The 17,534-nt window shown below is 38.2% G+C and overlaps 1 protein-coding gene across 1 annotated transcript in view; it reads right to left on the reverse strand.

Moving 5' to 3' along the window:
* The window catches only part of KLHL32 (kelch like family member 32), a gene marked incomplete at both ends in the record, with an annotated part of 97,406 nt that overhangs the window by 68,891 nt on the left and 10,981 nt on the right, over window positions 1-17,534 (reverse strand). The window contains one exon of the mRNA XM_082302862.1: window positions 4,388-4,495. Coding sequence (XP_082158988.1) covers window positions 4,388-4,495 — 108 coding nt within the window. The remainder of the gene's footprint in view (window positions 1-4,387; window positions 4,496-17,534) is intronic.

Consider the following 17,534-nt stretch of genomic DNA (forward strand, 5'->3'; position numbering starts at 1 on the left):
ATTTGAAAAATCACGTGATGGTACTCTACCAATTCCTGAAACCTGCTTGGTAAAGTGATAGATAATAGCTGTCAACAGGATGACAGATTTCAAACTAACTGAATACAAAGTAAAGGCAATAGTTAAATAGGACTCACACTGATAATGCATTAAAGTAATATTGGGAGCAACATACCTGGAAATAAAATGAAGTTCTAGATTTGTAACTGGGATAATATACTCATATTACCTTTATTAAAACACTGCTGGTACATTAGCATTTTGTGAGTAAAAGAAAACCTATTAAATATGCTAGCAACAGAAAGTTTAAAACCTATTTTTGAATCACTATAAGTGCAGCTTCATATGTGGCTTTTAATAAAAGGAAACATTTCAACATGCCATAGTTAGGAAGGAAGGCTGTGTTAATCTCAGGCTATGAAAGTATCACAGGAAAAATTACCCCAAAATTCACTTTGGGAAAAAGAACATAAAAAGCCTCATATATAAGGGCTTCCTCACTAATGCTTTCATTTCAGCTTTGCTAATTCAGGATAATATTTCTATAAATACAGAAAGAAAATATTAGGGTTTAGGGGAAAAAAACCAGACCAGCCACTTAGGAAAATGGGACTTAGTCAGGAGAACTTGGTATTAAGCACTAAGAAAGCCACAGGTGTGTTGTGCTGTCTCTGGAAAGTTATTTTCTCCCAAAATAATTTCCTGTCTGTGACGCAACAAAATAAGGACAGTGATTACTTGCTTTTGTAATGTGTTTTGAGGTCCTCAAACAAAATTCTACCTAAATGCAAAATATTTATTACCACAGATTAAAGACATATGATAGAACATAATTACAAAAAACATCCAAGTCTGAAGCACTTCAGTATGCATGGGACTCTGTGTATTTGTATTTTTGTTGAATTAGGATCACAATCATCCCCTGCAAATTAAAGCCAGTGTTCCTCTGACTTGTCAGCCGACTACACTGACCTATTTTGTGGCTATCCCATTCCTCCAAATAAGATTTTGTCTCTTTTTAACAAAAAAGTTAAAATTATAAAAGGTAGTCAAAAAGAGTAGACAACTGAGTCTCTAACACAGTGATTAAGGCTCTTATTTTGACAGTAGGGATTGTGAGCTCCAAACTCTTTGCCTAGAAATGCTTCTCCATATGAGTATTCTAAAACATATTGTTCATAAATTGATTGGACTTGATCCATCTCCCTTCCAAGGCACATTTGACACTTGCAAGATGCCCTTGTGAGAAGAAAGGGAGAGTAATCTACTCACTGAGACTCTGGCCTGGCCTTACTGCTGCCAGCTATGAAGTAAAAGAGAGAATGACCTTAAAGCCCTTCTGGGAAGAAAGGATATGGGAACTACAACAGTAAAAGAACCAACTACAACAGGAAAAGAGTTGTACCTCTGAATTCTGAATATGGGGATTACATAGTAAAAGGCCTATGGATGAGATGAAACCTATCTAAGACATATTTTGCTGAAGATTTTATTATTAAATGATTACTGAGAACATACACACAAAGAACAAAATCAAAGTCTACTGCCACTCCTTTTGTCCATTTTTATTTATTTCTATACCAAAATTTCTTTCTTTGTAATTATTGAGGACCATAGTAATGGATTAGTCCAGTTGGAATTAAATTATTTATACTTGACTTGAGTTTTAAAACATTCTTTTTTTCTGAAAAATAAATTTTTCCTTAAAAGCAAAATATTTTCAACAGTAATTACAGTAAGGTACTGTCTGCCTAAGTAGACAGGAAGATGAAGGTTGCATTTTAAGGCCACAGGAAGATTTCAAATTAACAAAAAGAGTGTTGTGTGACAGGGTTTTGGATGACAGAGTAATTTCAGATTTCATGGTCATCCTGAAAATTAAATTTCTTCATTTTAATAACTTTCAAAAACTGCAGGCATCAAATATTGCCATCATGCAATATTAAATATTTCCACCAGATGTCTCCAGTATATTATTTTACACAAAGTTGCACCCAGTTTGAAGTGTAATGTATCAAATGTAAGTGCAGTACATTAAAGAAGTAAAGAGAAGAAAGCTGCAACTAATTACTTATCTGTTTAGACAAGGATATTTTAGGGACTTCCACCGTGTTATCTAGAGAAACACCAATTTTTTTGAACTAACATTTTGGCCAAATAGGATTAAAATAAAAAGAAGAGAGAGAGAGTTCATGGTTTTCACTTTAAGAGGCACTTCAGATCACATCTTGATACCCACATTTTCAGAGCAATATAAGGTTGTGTTTGGCACAAGTGACTTCTGGATTACTGAGAAATATTTTGTTTGTTTATTAAAAACAGGAGGAGTTTTTTAAGCCAAGCTAAAGACAATTCTGTTTTCAGAACTCTCTGATGTAAGCATGCAGTAATACAGTTATTTACTAATAGCCTTTGTGGATTACTCCCACTCACTGCCTTGAAATGTTCACCCAGATTCTGCCAGTCTGAGTCAGAACACAAGCAATGCTCAATACATACAAATGCAGTGCCAGAAGAGAATTCCAAGGATGAAAGGGAAACGAGACACTGCTAATTCTCAGACCCACATTTCACTGAGTTGTGCTTCAAAGGCATCTTTGCAAGAGAACTACTACAGAATCCTTCTCATTTGTCTGTGCATCAAAGTAGCACTTGGTGTATCTGACAGACACAGAGCAAGCTTCGCCTCATAATCACTTACACGTACAAGCAACTATACATACATGCACAGCTATATTTAACTCAGGAAACCCACTCATTTATTCAAAGTAGGTTATGCCTGAAAGTGAAAGGCTCAAAAAGTCTCTAAAGGGCCAAGGACAGAAGGTACATATTTCCCAGGGATCTGAGGATACTACCCTGGAAGCAATGTGGGGTCACTTGCTGTGTTACATAAAAGCCATATCCAGTCTTTCAAAGGTTCTCAATGTATTTTACACGTGTTTGTTAAACTCTGAATTTTGCAGAAAGATGGGGAATACCTCTAAGCATAGCAGACAGGATGGATCAGACAGAAATCAATTACAACCCATCTTCTCAAAAGATACTTTCATTTAACCAGAGTTTTCTCTTCAGAATAATCAACATATAGTTTTAAATGACTAAGAGGATAGGTACCTAACATTTTCATTTTTATCAAAGACATTCAATTTTTTTTAAAAGCTTTCAGCTGCAAGAAAAAAAAAGCATACCAATGACAAGTCATGTACTGAGATCTTCAGCTAATTCACTAATATAGTATGGCATCTCTGTTTATCATTCATATCAAAAAAATTTTGAATACGTTGTGTTTTCCAAAACAGCACAAACTCAAATTTTTCCAAAGAAATTCAAGTGCTAGTCTCCAAAACCAATGCTAAAGCATAACTGTTTTCTGGGCCGGTGACAAAAATAGGTCATTTAAAACAGGTAATTTTTTCCCCTTATTTCTATTTAGTTTCCTTTAAAAAGTAAAACAAAAAAACCAAGAAGACCCAAATAAGTCCATATACTCAATCCACAGTATGGAAGCAGATGCCTTAAATTTTTATAACCCAACAGCTCTTCAGAGTAACATCACATGTATTTAAGCCTTCCTTTTCAAAATTAACTAATAAACGTCACTAATACGTCAATGGACTCAGCTGCTGTAGTGATATTCCAGAAATAGTTTGGTTATCTAGAATTTTTGGAGTGCAAAGCAAAAATAGCAGGGTGTTCTATGATACTCAGCTGGGTGTTTCATGATAGCTCACTATACATGAACAGTGAACTGAGATGAAGTCACACAGCAGCACTGTCCAAGCATGCAGTGCAGAGGTCATAAATACTTCTTTCCCCCCCCCCCTTTTTTTTTTCTCTTTCAGGCAAGGGGCAGAGGGAAAAGGAGCATCTCTCTGCATTTTCCGAAGTGCCATAAAGCGATACCTAGCCTGGGGTCATAAAGAGGGCCACAATGAAGATGTATAGAATTTATAAGCATTTACAAAGATGCCTCAACTGCATCTGTCCAGAGAGTAAGACACTACTTTTCCCATCAATTATATAATTTCTCAAACACAGCAGAGTTTATAAATATTTATTACAAGGGAAATACATTTAATTTAGCAAGCAGATTCAACTCACATTAAGATTTTATGAATAGCCAGGCAACTATAAAAAGAGCATGAAAGTCCTACATGGCTCCCTTCCTGACAATGATGCACATAAAGCACTGTTTTTATTAAACAATCCTTCTGAAGAAAAAAATCCACCACAGTATAAGAAAACTAAGACCTGTTAAACTAAAATACCTTATACTGAATAGCGCACAAGAAAACTATTTTCTAGTACCTCTAAAAAGGTCACACTCAGTTTTTATTGCAGCTGCTTTTGATTGTGTTTCTTAATTTGAAGAACTGTACAATACCTGTCCAGTATATGCAAAGTCCAGGGCCTGTTTTAAACCGAGGCTTGTGACACCATGTAAATTCACCTCATCAGCTTCACTCTCAACCATGCAGAGACTGAACATTGCCTACAGAAAAAAAACAGAAATGCTATTAACCAATTTTGGATAAGAATTCCAAATAGCAGCAGCCTTGAGAGTTAGAATGAAATCTATACCAAGTTTTCAGTAACACCACAGCAATCAATCTTGCAACTGAGTCCTTTTATCTTTAAAGAAATACAAAAACTTATTCTGGATAAACTGAGATAAATCCCTTTGGTCCATGTATATATATTTTTTAACTAAGTAATTCAGGTGAAATCAGCAAGACCAGTCACACAATAAGGTATCATTCAACAAAAAAAAGTAACTGGACTCTGGGAAAAGAGCCTACACAAGCACCACTAAAAATAATACTTATGTACAGTATCATTATATATAAGAAGGAGCAGTAAGCCATACACAATTGCTTGAGAAGAAGGGGCAGTTAAAATACCATCTTTTATAGGCAATCCTTTTCAAACAAGCATTTCAGACTGGAATATGTGCAATATAATACTCAACTTATTAAATTAAGAGGAATGATGGAGATGCAGTCACCTAAACTTACAACCTTCCCTTGCTTGTCATTGCCCATTTTCTCAGATCATAAAACCTAAACTGAAGATAGGCAAGGTGCTACAGAATTTCTGTGAAAATACCACTGAGAAGAGCAACTGTCCCTTTCATCCAGCCTTACTTTCCAGATTATTTGTCTTAAGTGCCTAGCTGGACTGAAGCAATATCCTACTCAGTGTCTGAATCTTTGTGAGAACCTTTTTCTTCTCATCTCCATTAAACTTCTTTGCCCTTCACTCTTCCCTCCCAGCCTGCACTCCTGCTGCACTACCCCTACTTACCACTCCTTCTCTCTTCATCAGCCCCATTCTCTATTCTTTGGCACCCTCCCACACTTTTTAAACAAAATATACCACTCAGACTTTTTAAACAGTAAACTGTGAACAAATAAACTGAACACTTCTGCCATCTGTCACTACTAAAGAAAGTCTAAACTTACCCCTTAAAGGATAAGTTTAAAACCTTAAAGTAGATTTCATGCTGAACTCAACGCCTTTATGGAGGCTACCAAACTTCACCTTGGAGAACTCCAGTAACAAAGCACTTCTCATGGACATAACCCCTGATACCTTCTTCCTATACTCTGGCTGATACCTGCAGAAGCTGAGACAGTCAACAAGCTCACTGGATTTCATATGTGCAATCTGTCCACCAAGGAGTGCTGAATTTAAAGGAAAAAAAATAAGCCCTACCCCCTCTAACTCTTTAGCACATAAGAACGACTACATGACCTTTACTCAAACTATTCCACAATTTACCTAGTCTCAGGTGGCTTCAAGAACTGAATGGTTCCTGCAAATATGGAATTTCTTCAAAAATATTAGAACTTTTAATCATTAAAACACCATAATCTGTTTCCTGGAAATCATCCAGTATAAGCAAGAATAACATTTATCATACAGTTAGTCCTATTTTTGCAATTTCTATTGAATTAAAGTGATATCAGGGCTTCTTCCAAACTGGCAACAGAAAAGAAGCAACAAATAGCTTAAAAGGCTTTTCAAACAAACACAGTAAGACACTGCCCTGAAATATAGCTAGGGAGAAAAAAAAATAAATTCTAACAAGTTCAGCCACCTTTTTTATCCATTAAAAATGTAATCAGAGTTGGATATTTTGTTGTCATGTAATAGCTAATGTGAGGCTTCAGAGCTTGCCAGGAGCTGCAAGGTACCCACCCATCAGCCACCTACTCCTTGGAAAAGCAGACCTGCAGCCCCTGTCTGGAAGAGATAAGCTTCTCTTCCCAGAAATTCACTGCTAGATAAACCTTTTGGAAAATATTCCTTTCACACACCAATTCCTGAATAAAGAGAGTAAAGTCTCAAATCAACATCTGTCTACCCAGGGGTAGATTTGCACACCTTCTGTACACTCAATTCCATCACTGACTGCCTGCAGAAAGACTGGAAATGCTCAGAGGTAAAAGATGCTCTGTGTCCTCCAACCATGCTACACTAATAATCTGTACACTACAGACCTGTACATAGGAACCATCAAAACAGAGTGGGGTTACTGATATAGTTTTTATTCTGATCCAGGGATAATATTCCACACAATGAGTTAAGGTTACAAATACAAAGAAACACTTAACTGAATCTTATCTGTAAACCAGGAATCATTCCTATATGATTTCTCCTGTGTACATTTAGCAACTTTATCTTTAGGAGATTATTTTAATACAGAGATTCCAACATGGTCTTTACACAGGGTTTATTACTACACCTAACTTAGTAAACTCAACAGGATCAGGTCACTAACTCAGTCACTGTCCATAATCACTCACAGCATTTAAGGAACACAGCCTCCAGCAGAGCTTTGAGCCCTGACAACTAGCACTCTCCCAGGCAATGCCCAGACTATGGTCCAGAAGATAACTACAGCCATAGCTGTTCCAAACAGCATGGATAAAGCCAAGCTGTTCACAGAGGTTTAGACATATTGTCACATGCTGTGTTATGCCAGACAACAAGCCCTCATTCACCTTATTTTATAACTACAGATACAGTCTAAGAGTGCAGTGGGCTATTAGAACTGTAGCTGCAAGTAAGACAGAACTATGGCTTTGTGGAGAATCATAGAATGATCTGGGTTGGAAGGGACCATAAAGATTATCCAGTTCCAACCCCCTGCCATGGACAGAGGCATCCTCCACTAAACCAGCTTACTGAAAGCCCCACCTAACCTGGCATTGAAGACTTACAGGGACAGGGCATCCACAAATTCTCTGGGCATCCTCGCAGTACAGGATTTCTTCTAATATCTAGTCTAAACCTACTCTCTTCCACTTAAACTGAAAGCCTTCCCCCTTGTCCTATCACTACCTGCCCTTATCACAAGTCCCTCTCCAGCTTTCTTGAAGGCGCTCTCTACATAAAGAAAGGACACACACCCTGAAGCCGTCTCTTTTTCAGGCTGAACAGATCATTTCTCTCAGTCTTTCTTCATAGGAAAGGTGCTCCTTCTAATCAGTTTGGTGGCCCTCTTCTGGACTCATTCCAACAGGTCGAAGTCCTTCCTGTATTGAGGACCTCAGAGCTGCATGCGGCACTCCAGGTGGGGTCTCATGTGAACAGAGCAGAGGGGCAAAATCACCTCCCCCAACCCACTGCCCACACTGCTTAGGATGCAGCCCAGGATACAACTGACTTTCTGGGCTGTGAGTGCCCATTGCTGGGTCATGTCCAGCCTCTCATACACCAGCACCCCCAAGTCCTTCTCAGTAGGGCTGCTCTTCATCTGTTCATCCCTCATCCCCATTCAGGAGGCTGCCCTGATCCAGGCGCAGCACCTTGCACCTTATTAAGCCACAGGAGATTCCCATGGGCCTATTTCTAGAGCTTGTCCAGGCACCTCTGGATTGCATCCCATCCTTCAGGTGAGACACCCAGCATTGTGTCATCTGCAAATGTGCCAAGGGTGCACTCAACCACTTTGTCCATGTCATTGATGAAGGTACTAAATAACGCTGGTCCCAGTACAGACTCCTGAGGGACACCACTTGTCACTGATGCCCATCAGGACTCTAAGCCGTTGACCACTACCCTCCAGAAGCAACTGTCCAAACACTTTCTTATCCATCTACCGGTCCCCTCATTTAATCCATCTCTTTCTAATCTAGAGAGAAGGATGTTGTGGGAGACTGTGTGAAAGGCTTTACGAAAGTTCAGAGAGATGATGTCTGTAGCTCTTCCCTTGTCCAGAAGTAGTCACTTCATCATAGATGTCATACATCTGCTATTCAGAGTTCATTTGCTCAAATACTATCCCCAAGTAATCTGTGAAAGTTTTTGAAACTGGGTAGGAACTACATCTATTTTTCAGGAAGCAAGGCCAAAGAATTTGATCAAAAGACAAGGCCTGCAATGGTCCTCAGACAGTTCCCATTCAGCTGAACTGGATTAGCCTTCAGGAAAGTAGTCTCCCCATTTGAATGAACTTCGTACTGCTCACTGATCCACACTGCCTTCACCAGCAGGCAAATTTCCTTCTCAGCCTGATAGTTTTTGAGGTTTAATCCAGCATGACAAAAAAATCTGTTCTACCATAGGCAGAAATTGAACTCAAACTCAGTGTTTAATTTGCACTCTTGTACCTGAATATTGTAGTTTAACTGTAAAAAAATATGGACCATTAAATTCTGATTTAAGACTTCACCAATACCTGGAGAATGAGTTACGGTTGAGCTGTTAAACTCCAATTTCAGATGCATCCCTGAAAACACTCTAAGGTTTTATGAGCTTATATAGATCCATCAGTCATGCTTTTAATACAAGGCTACTAGCCTACTTTATTTTTCCCTCGGGTACATTAAAAACAAGGCAATAAGATAAATATCTCAGGTGGATGTAGAAGTGAAAGACAAGAAAAACAAATGAAATACAAAATATTTGGACAAATGCACAATTCAAAGTCAAACCTAGCAGAAAAGTTAGCAAATTGGGCTAAGCATGAAATGTTAATCATGTTAGTTACTGACTTCATTCAACAATGCTATTATACCTTATTTTAAAACATTTCAGCTTGAAATAAAAGCTATTTGGTAATGCCTCATTTCTGCTTCAAGACCTTCATGAAGAGTGGGAAGTACAAGTTTCCAGTGTTAACCAAAGATCCCTTTTATAATGAAAACCCCCTGATGAGAGGACTTACCCTTTTTCCAGCTTCTTAAAATATAAATAAATAAATAAAAGATCTTGTTCTGCCACCCAATAGTATACTTAGCCAACATTGTGGTAAATAAATTGATTGCTTAAATTCTGATATTTCAGTTAAGATTTTAAGTAAGTAAACGAAATCCCTCAATGCAAAATAAGTACAATCCACTTGCCATTTTGTGGCAACTGCTCCAAAATTCAGGTCTCAACATGCTGTCACAAATGGATGTATTCCATTTGTGGAATTCCACCTGAGGTCACACTTATTTCAGATGCTACAGATTTGGATGGCCTTATTCTTGTGGGGCAGGCAGACACTTTATTAGCTCCTCTTTTTGGAGGAAGGGAGGAATCAACCCTCTATTCTTCTTCTAATCTTGGCCTGAAACAAAGCTACAGACCTATACCCAAAGGAAAAAGAAAACAAAACACACAGTCCTTAGATAAAAATATTCAAGCCATAAAAAAATTCTCGGACTCTTGAAAACTAGACTTCAAAGAAATGTAGCAAGCTGTTGGGCATTTAACACAGTGCAACCGTAGTTTCACAACTTGGCCCTCAGCAGTCACAGGCACCTTTATAAAAGTTTTCCCTACAAATACAGAATACAAAAGTCAACAAGAGCTCCAAACTGAAAAGCACACAACCACAGGGTGTATAGACTTAGATGTTATAAGATCTGATGCCAGGCAGAGCAGTCCAAGTAAAAGATGCTTAGAACAATCATTGTGTCTAACTTTCCATGCTCAGCACAGCAACATGCTGTTGTTTAGCTTTCAAAAGCAAAATGTACAATAGCTGTAAAACACCACCAAATCAGAATAATATATTACTGTTAAAATGTCCATACACATTGATTTTATCAGTCATGCAGCACTGCAGCAACATATATAGACTCCTTCACAACATACGACTTCAGGAACAGATACCAGGGTAACAGACACACAAGATGATACTCAAAATCCCCAAAATACAAATTGCTCACTGTCACAGTGGTGACATACAAAATTGCTCCTTGCCTTTGAGTCATTTTCTTACTTACTCAGATGTTCCATATCCATGAGAGTAATGAGCTTTTCCTCATTTGTACACATCAACCTTACAGCCATGTCAGTCACAGCAAACAGCAAATCATCACAAAACAACTTAGCCAAGCTGTATGTATTTTTCACAAGCAAATTTTGTCAGTGAATTCCACATAGCTTAGTGGCCTTTTAAAAGCAAGAAACAGAATCAAAACATATGCAGTGTCAGGAGGCAGATAAATGATGTAAAAAGAACAAATGGTTATGCTTTACGCTGTTAAAAAAATAGCACTGCGACTGAAATCGTAAGTAACTTGCCTCTGTGACTTGGCGCCTCCAAGAAATACCCTGCCTCTTCTAGGAGTAAAGAAGTACATGGTTCCAGTGCATAGTAATAACCTCTAAAATATCTCAAACTTTTCTCAGCAAGATTGTGAAAAGACATTCATTATTTTCCATTTTTGTTTGATTCAGCTTCAAATGCAACTTTCAAAAGAAATCTAAGCTTTCAAAAACAGGCAAGTAAGCTGAGCTTACTACAGCAAACTACAATAACTCCAAAAATAACATTCACTCCCTCTGTTTTCTCAAACGCTGCTTTGGTAACAACCAGCAGCCCTAGATCCACGTCCACTATAACACAAAACAAACATTTGGAATTTCCCACCAATGCATAGCCCCGACCTACACAAATTCTTGTTCAACCACAGACTTAGCTGCACAATAATAAAGTCCAGGGATACTTTAGAATTACCTCCATTTAGCAAACTAAGTGTAAAGAATTGATCAATGAAGTCACCAAGGTTTTCCTTTGCTATTTATCTTGTTGCATTGAATTTTCCAAGTAATTAACACTATCTAGTATTGTGGTGGCCAACAGCTGGCCTGAAGGCCTCACAATTATAATTAATACCCGTTTTATAACTGAAAGGTAACTAATTATATAAGTACCTTGATTATATAACCTGACCAGTGTGGGCTCTTGGAGAGAAGGCCTGGGCCGTTGAGGAAGCGAGCAGCCACTGGCTGATTGGCTGGGTGGCAACTGGTTTGGCTATGAATTGACCATGGATTGACCATGCAGACCTTCAGATCTGTATAAGGGGAAGAAGACTCAATAAAAGTTGGCTGCTGTGCACAAGGCCAGTGTGTCTTGTCGCTTGTCTGTCTCCGAAACTGCGACAATCTAGGATTGTGCTACTGATATAAAAAGAGCTGATTTGTCATCTCAAATTTCTGCCTCCACAATTAAACAATGATACTGAAGCCACTTCTTTTTAAAATTATTTTCAAATAGTTAGGCATCTTCATTAAGGGCAGTGTTTTATTCAAATTCACTTCCCACATCATAGGCACTTAATTCTACATTCACCTGTTCCATTGCTTTTTCTTTACAGGAAATTGATTGCACTTCTCATCTCAGGCATCAGAAGAGCTATGAAGAGAGTAAACTAACACTTTGGAGAGCTCAGATCAATTTCCCACATTGCTCAGGCAACTCAGTTATGATGTGATACCTCAAGATTTTTTCCATTTCATGTGTAATTTTAAGCCTGTAAGAAATCTTACTGGCATCAATGGAACAGATCAGTCGTGCATTCTTTCTGATTTGGGACCTAAGCTTATCTGTCACCCGGGCTACTAAGTATCCAGCCCTGACATAATCTTTTCTGTTTGGACTATAAACTTATTCAGGCCAAAACATTTTCTTTTGCAGTTTGTATTAAAAATAGCAATTCCCTGTTCATGTAACAGTAATATTAAATAAATAAATCATACTCTATTTCATCTACTTTGTTGTATTACTCCTGAAACAACCTTTGGCTGTTCTTAGCTTCATGTTCTGATTCTTCATTACATAAGCCATATAATTTTTCCTTTGCTGTTTCCACCTATCACAACAAAAAAGAATACATTCAGAATCTATGAATAGGAGTCAAAATACTGCTTTGACAGATGACCATGCCCACATCAAATAGCAACTATGCTCCAGATGTGCAATATATACTTACCCAAATAACCAATTTAATATGTGACTGTTTCTTTACAGCATGTAAAAATCTGCCTTGTTCTTATAACTAGCTTTGTTTCCCTCCCGATTCGAGCCTGTCTATCCTAAATCAATCATCAGCCAATCAGCCATGTCCTCCGGAGTCTCTCACACACTGAAAAACATATCCATCAATACCAATTGCATGAAATATGATTAAGAGGCTCATTACACGATTCTTCTGAAAAAAGTTCTATATAAATTCCCAGAGAAAATGTCACATAACATCAATCACTGATAACTGAGCCTACAGTAATTTATCTGCTCTATGAAACCTACCTAAATATTGTTTTTTAAGCATTTGCCAAGCAACTAAAATGAATCCCATGAAATTGAAAGGTCAGCTATCATTCATAGTTTAAGAGAATATATAGTAATAAATAGTTAAAGAAATAAAACTGAGCAGCAAACTATACAACTTTATGCACAACATTCAAGTGTCACATATTACTGTTAGCAAAGCAAATTCCACTGAACCTTTGGTGTTTCTTTTAGTATGCCAGTGTCAGACAGTGATAGATAATTACGCAGCCCCAAGGGCTTACCAACTCAAGGATATATACAGTGCACTTATTACATTACACTCTGGATACAAAAAAGATAACCCTTTCTTGGCATCTTTCAAAATAAGTAATGAAAATTGCAATAAAGAGCTACCTTACACTCCTTAGAGGACCTAAGGCTGTGATATTTTTTCCTGTTTGTATAGTGGACATTCCATCAAGAACAAAGTAATTTTCTTGGTTTTAACAAGGCACAGGGTCTTCATTCCCAGTCAAAATAAAAACACAAATATTAAAACAAACAAATAAAAAAAATCCCCAAAATTTTGTTGCTAGCAAGTTCTATCCTTGATTGAAACTGCATCAAACGTAATTTGTGTTTTGATAGTCAGAGTTTAATAGTGTAATGTGTCTTCCCCAAACCTCTGCTTAGGTACACAAACATAATTTAAGCCATATGGAAAAAGGAACTCTTTAGCATGCTACTCCTCATGAGTTGCTGCATCATCCCTAGAAAGACTCTCATTCAAAATCTAAGTAGTGCCATAGAAACAAAATAATTCTACAATTTCCATGTGCATCTCTGTATCAGAACACAAAAACCCACAAAACTGTGAACTATTACAGCTACAGTTCCAATATTTCAAAATGAATTGGTCATCACAGGTGGTCCTGAATATCAAAATTATTATTTTATGGCAGAAGCAAGAAAACTGAATTTTAAGGACACTGCCATGCAAAGCACTGCATAAAACTCCAATAATGTACAATCTGTCCTAACAATAGACAGCCATAAGCAGGCCTGCCTTTTGGAGAATAAAGAAAGCAGCATAACTAACACCAGATTTTTTCCAGCATTTCCAGTCAAGCACAGAAAAGCATGAGTCACATTTGCAAATTTTGGCTTAAATTGGTTTAATGCTTCCCAGTGAATGCATAAGCCTATTGTTCACGTCCTTCGATGATTTTAGCAAGTGATATCAAAAGCAAGCCCAGAATAAAATTGCAATAAAAGTCACTTAGCTCTTGAACTAGCATTTTAACTACCACAATACACTTAATTCAGGGAGGCAAAGCTTCTTGTGATTCCCCCCACCCCAAGAAAAAACCATGATCCAAACTTGGACACCTTTAAGGGACTTCATTTTTAAAACCTACTTCATATAATACCATTAAGACAAGTTTTCCACCTTAGTGTATGCAGGCTCTAATTCAATAGTTGTACAGCAAGGCTTAATCTAAGGGAACTGCAGTAACAATCTTAGTTGTTATTATAATTACCTTTTTAAGAAGCCATTTATATAATGGGATGTGAATGTCATTAGACACTGACATCCAAATGTTCCAAGCAATAGTAAACTATAGCAATTACTTCTATTCTGTATCATAACTGCAAAAGCATACTTGTTATGTGAGAAGTCTAATGCCGAAATTCTAAATCGTTCATTTTATGAGACACCCCTTTCATATCCTGCCCATTTTATGAGGGCTTGAACTAGACCTTTGTATCCTTTAAAATAATTCTATTTTTCACTATGATTATAAATCTTGTTTTCCATTAAGAATACAGCACAATTTTGCTAAAGTACCACCCTTAATTCCCACCAACATATTTATTAAATTTTTATACAAAGTAATAAAACCAGGTTACTATTTTTCTTCGTTTTTTCATAGCCTTATACTGATAAAAACCTAAAAAGTAAACAAACACTAACAATTTGCAAAATAAAAGAAGAATGACTTGACTAACCAAGCTTGTATTAATGTTGCAGTCATTTGTCACAGTAGTTTTCATCATCAGCTAAGCTCTACCCTCCATCAGCTACCTCCTCTGGAACAAATGCCTCCATAAAATGATCTCTTCACAAATGCAGTAGCCTGCATTTGACCATGTTCATTTATCCTTTGGCTTTTCCTTCAACTCTAACAAACTAAGCCCTTCTGAGCTAACAGACCACAATGACATTAATTTAATTATTCCCATATATTCTCTAGGCTTGACACCTACTCCTTCTTGGCTGAAATCTTACCCTGACAGGGTAGATGATTAAGTGCCAGGTATAAGAGCTTCTGAAAATGCAAATGAACATTTCATAAGTTGTCCTAATATTCCTAATTGTTATATAAAATGGGGTTTGTGTATATTTGTTGCCTATTTGCATAGCTGGCACTCTATGACCCTGGAAGGGCAGGTTATTTCATCAAGTAGCTGAGAATGTTCCACATGTCTAATGAGATGGTAATTTGATTTTTGCACACATACACACACAAACATGAAATTGGTTCTATATATATACAGGTAATGGATGCAACCTAATGGTGAAGAGTATGCTATGCTGGGCTTTAACCATTACTTTTTCACAATGTGGATTCACAAAAAGCTTTTGACAGAGGCCTTTAAATGCCTAGAAGGCAAACTAGGCAAGAGAGAAAAGAAGAGAGATCTTTGCCTGGATAAGTGACTGAATACATAAAACAGTGAAAAAGAAAAGACCGGGCCAGTTTTCACAGGGAATGATGATTCCAGTGGAGCATCCCATGCTTAACATATGCAGAGCAGTTCTGGAAAAGGGCAAGGGGGGTGCAGATAGGAAGTCCGTGGAGACAAAACTATGCAAGGATTGTATGGAAGAAGCAGTTGGCTTCTAAAATGGCAATTATAAAAATGAACATATGAGTTTAATAAAAAATCATCCTGATCCTCAGCAATAAAAATAAGAAAAAAATTTAAAAAGCTAACCAAAGCTTAGAAATTTTTTTTGCAAGAGAGAACAAAACAGAAATCAATCCTGTGCCCATACAGAAATTTACACTTTGCATATTGCATGCAATCCCCTTAACCTCAGCTCACAAAACACCAGAGCTATCAAAACTTCGGAGAAGGGCAAGAGGCTTCATCGAGCATCCTGAACAGCTTCCATTTAAATAGCATCTGATTAAGTCAAAAGTTTCCAGCTGGAAAAGAGATGATTGAGTGCTATGAGAAGGACCAATGGTTATCTTTTCCAATAGAAGAACTACAAGGAATCAAGTGAAACTGGTAGAAACCAGCTTGACAATAAACAAAAGTAGATCTTCATACAACAGGCAGTTGTCCACCCTGTACAGGGCACGAGAAATCTTACACAGGCCCAATGGGAAAGAAGATAACAGCTTAGAAGAGACTTACTTAGGACTGCTGAACAGACAGGAATCACACCCTGCTCCAAAATGTCCCTGAGCTGGAAACAGCTGAGGAATTCTCTGGAACACACCACACACACTTACCCTGGATTTACTCTTCTTCACCAGACGTCTCAAACAGCTACTGCTAAACTAAACAGCCAATGATCCAACTCAGTGCGGCCATTCTTATGCTCTCACCTAAGGCTGCTAAGGGCATCTCCCTCCTTTGAGGCATTACTGATCAGTTAGGAGATTGAGAGGCAGTTTGATTCATTCATCACTCACACATTAGGTCATTCAGTAAGAGTAGACTGGGATTTAGAGAAGTTTTTGATGTCTGCAAGTTTGCAAACTGGCTGGCTCAGGCAGACTAACTCCTGCCAAAGATAAGCAATCAGCAGCACTTTATAAAGCTGTTCAGGACAATCAAATGCAAAGGTTCCACTGCTTAAGTCCAACGTTTTACAAGACTGAGACCTACAGTGATATGAATTCAATTTGCCAATATTATATTTCAGTCTACTAAAATGAAGGTGTTAACAGGATGTAAAACAACGGCACTGTTGACAATGAAGCAACTGAAGAATTTATTTAAAGAAAGGTATCTCCTCTAAACTTCAAACAAGCAACACAAAAGCCAGAATTGCATTGTACTGGGCTTCTTATACAAACAAGAGACTGGAACACTCCCTGAGGGAGTAGCCAAAAGAAAAACAGCTATTTCAAGAGTGGTAAAAGATCCAAACACCAGCTTCAGCTCTCTGTTTCTTTTGTTGGATACTTCTCATGTTATTAAAATGGTATGTGGGTCCTAGTCACTGAAGCTAAAAGTGATATGCTGCCCAAATAATTCCCTCGGGTATTTTCAGCTTCACTACACCCACAGAATAATTTTAATTTTTCCCGAGGTTGTGTGGGAAGATACTGACAGAGACTACAAGATATACAAGCGCATCTACTGCATCCAACAATGTTCTGAAACACAAGACTTCTTCACCAGACTATAGAAACTGAGAAGAAAACAGGTACAAAAAGCTTCTCTGCCACAGGCCTGCCCCAGTAAATTGGTTTTCATGGGCAAACACTAAGCCACATAGAAATGCAGCTGAGACCAGCCCAAACTCAGAACACTTGTTATGGCAGCACTGCAAAACTGAACTGAGGTAGCCCGGTGCGGCGACCTGTCTACCCACTGCTTTTCTGACTCTGTATCTCCTCCCTGCTTTCCCTTTCTCCTAGCCCTGGCCACTCCCTCGGATCCTCCCTATTGGTTCCTGCACCCCAACTCCGCCCATGTACCGCCCCCGCGATCTGACAAAACACCCCTGCGCCTGGATCACAGGGTCTCTCTGCCTCTGGGGATTGCTGGGATGATTTTCTGAAACCCTCACGGGGAGACCCTTCTCACCTCCTTTGCCATCACTGTGTTGTAGACCTGACAGCTACCGGAGCAAAACCACGGAGCTGTCCCAAATGGACCACGGGAGGGTGACAATGGTCGCACTGCCCTAAGCAGCTCCGCTGAGCTCTCAGGGAAAGCTGCAGCCTGCTAAACCAAACCTAGCACTACAACAGGCTGGAGTAAGCAAAGAAGATGGTAAAGAAAA

This window comes from Coloeus monedula, assembly GCF_965178545.1.
Source record: "Coloeus monedula genome assembly, chromosome: 2".
Taxonomy (NCBI): Eukaryota; Metazoa; Chordata; class Aves; order Passeriformes; family Corvidae; genus Coloeus; species Coloeus monedula.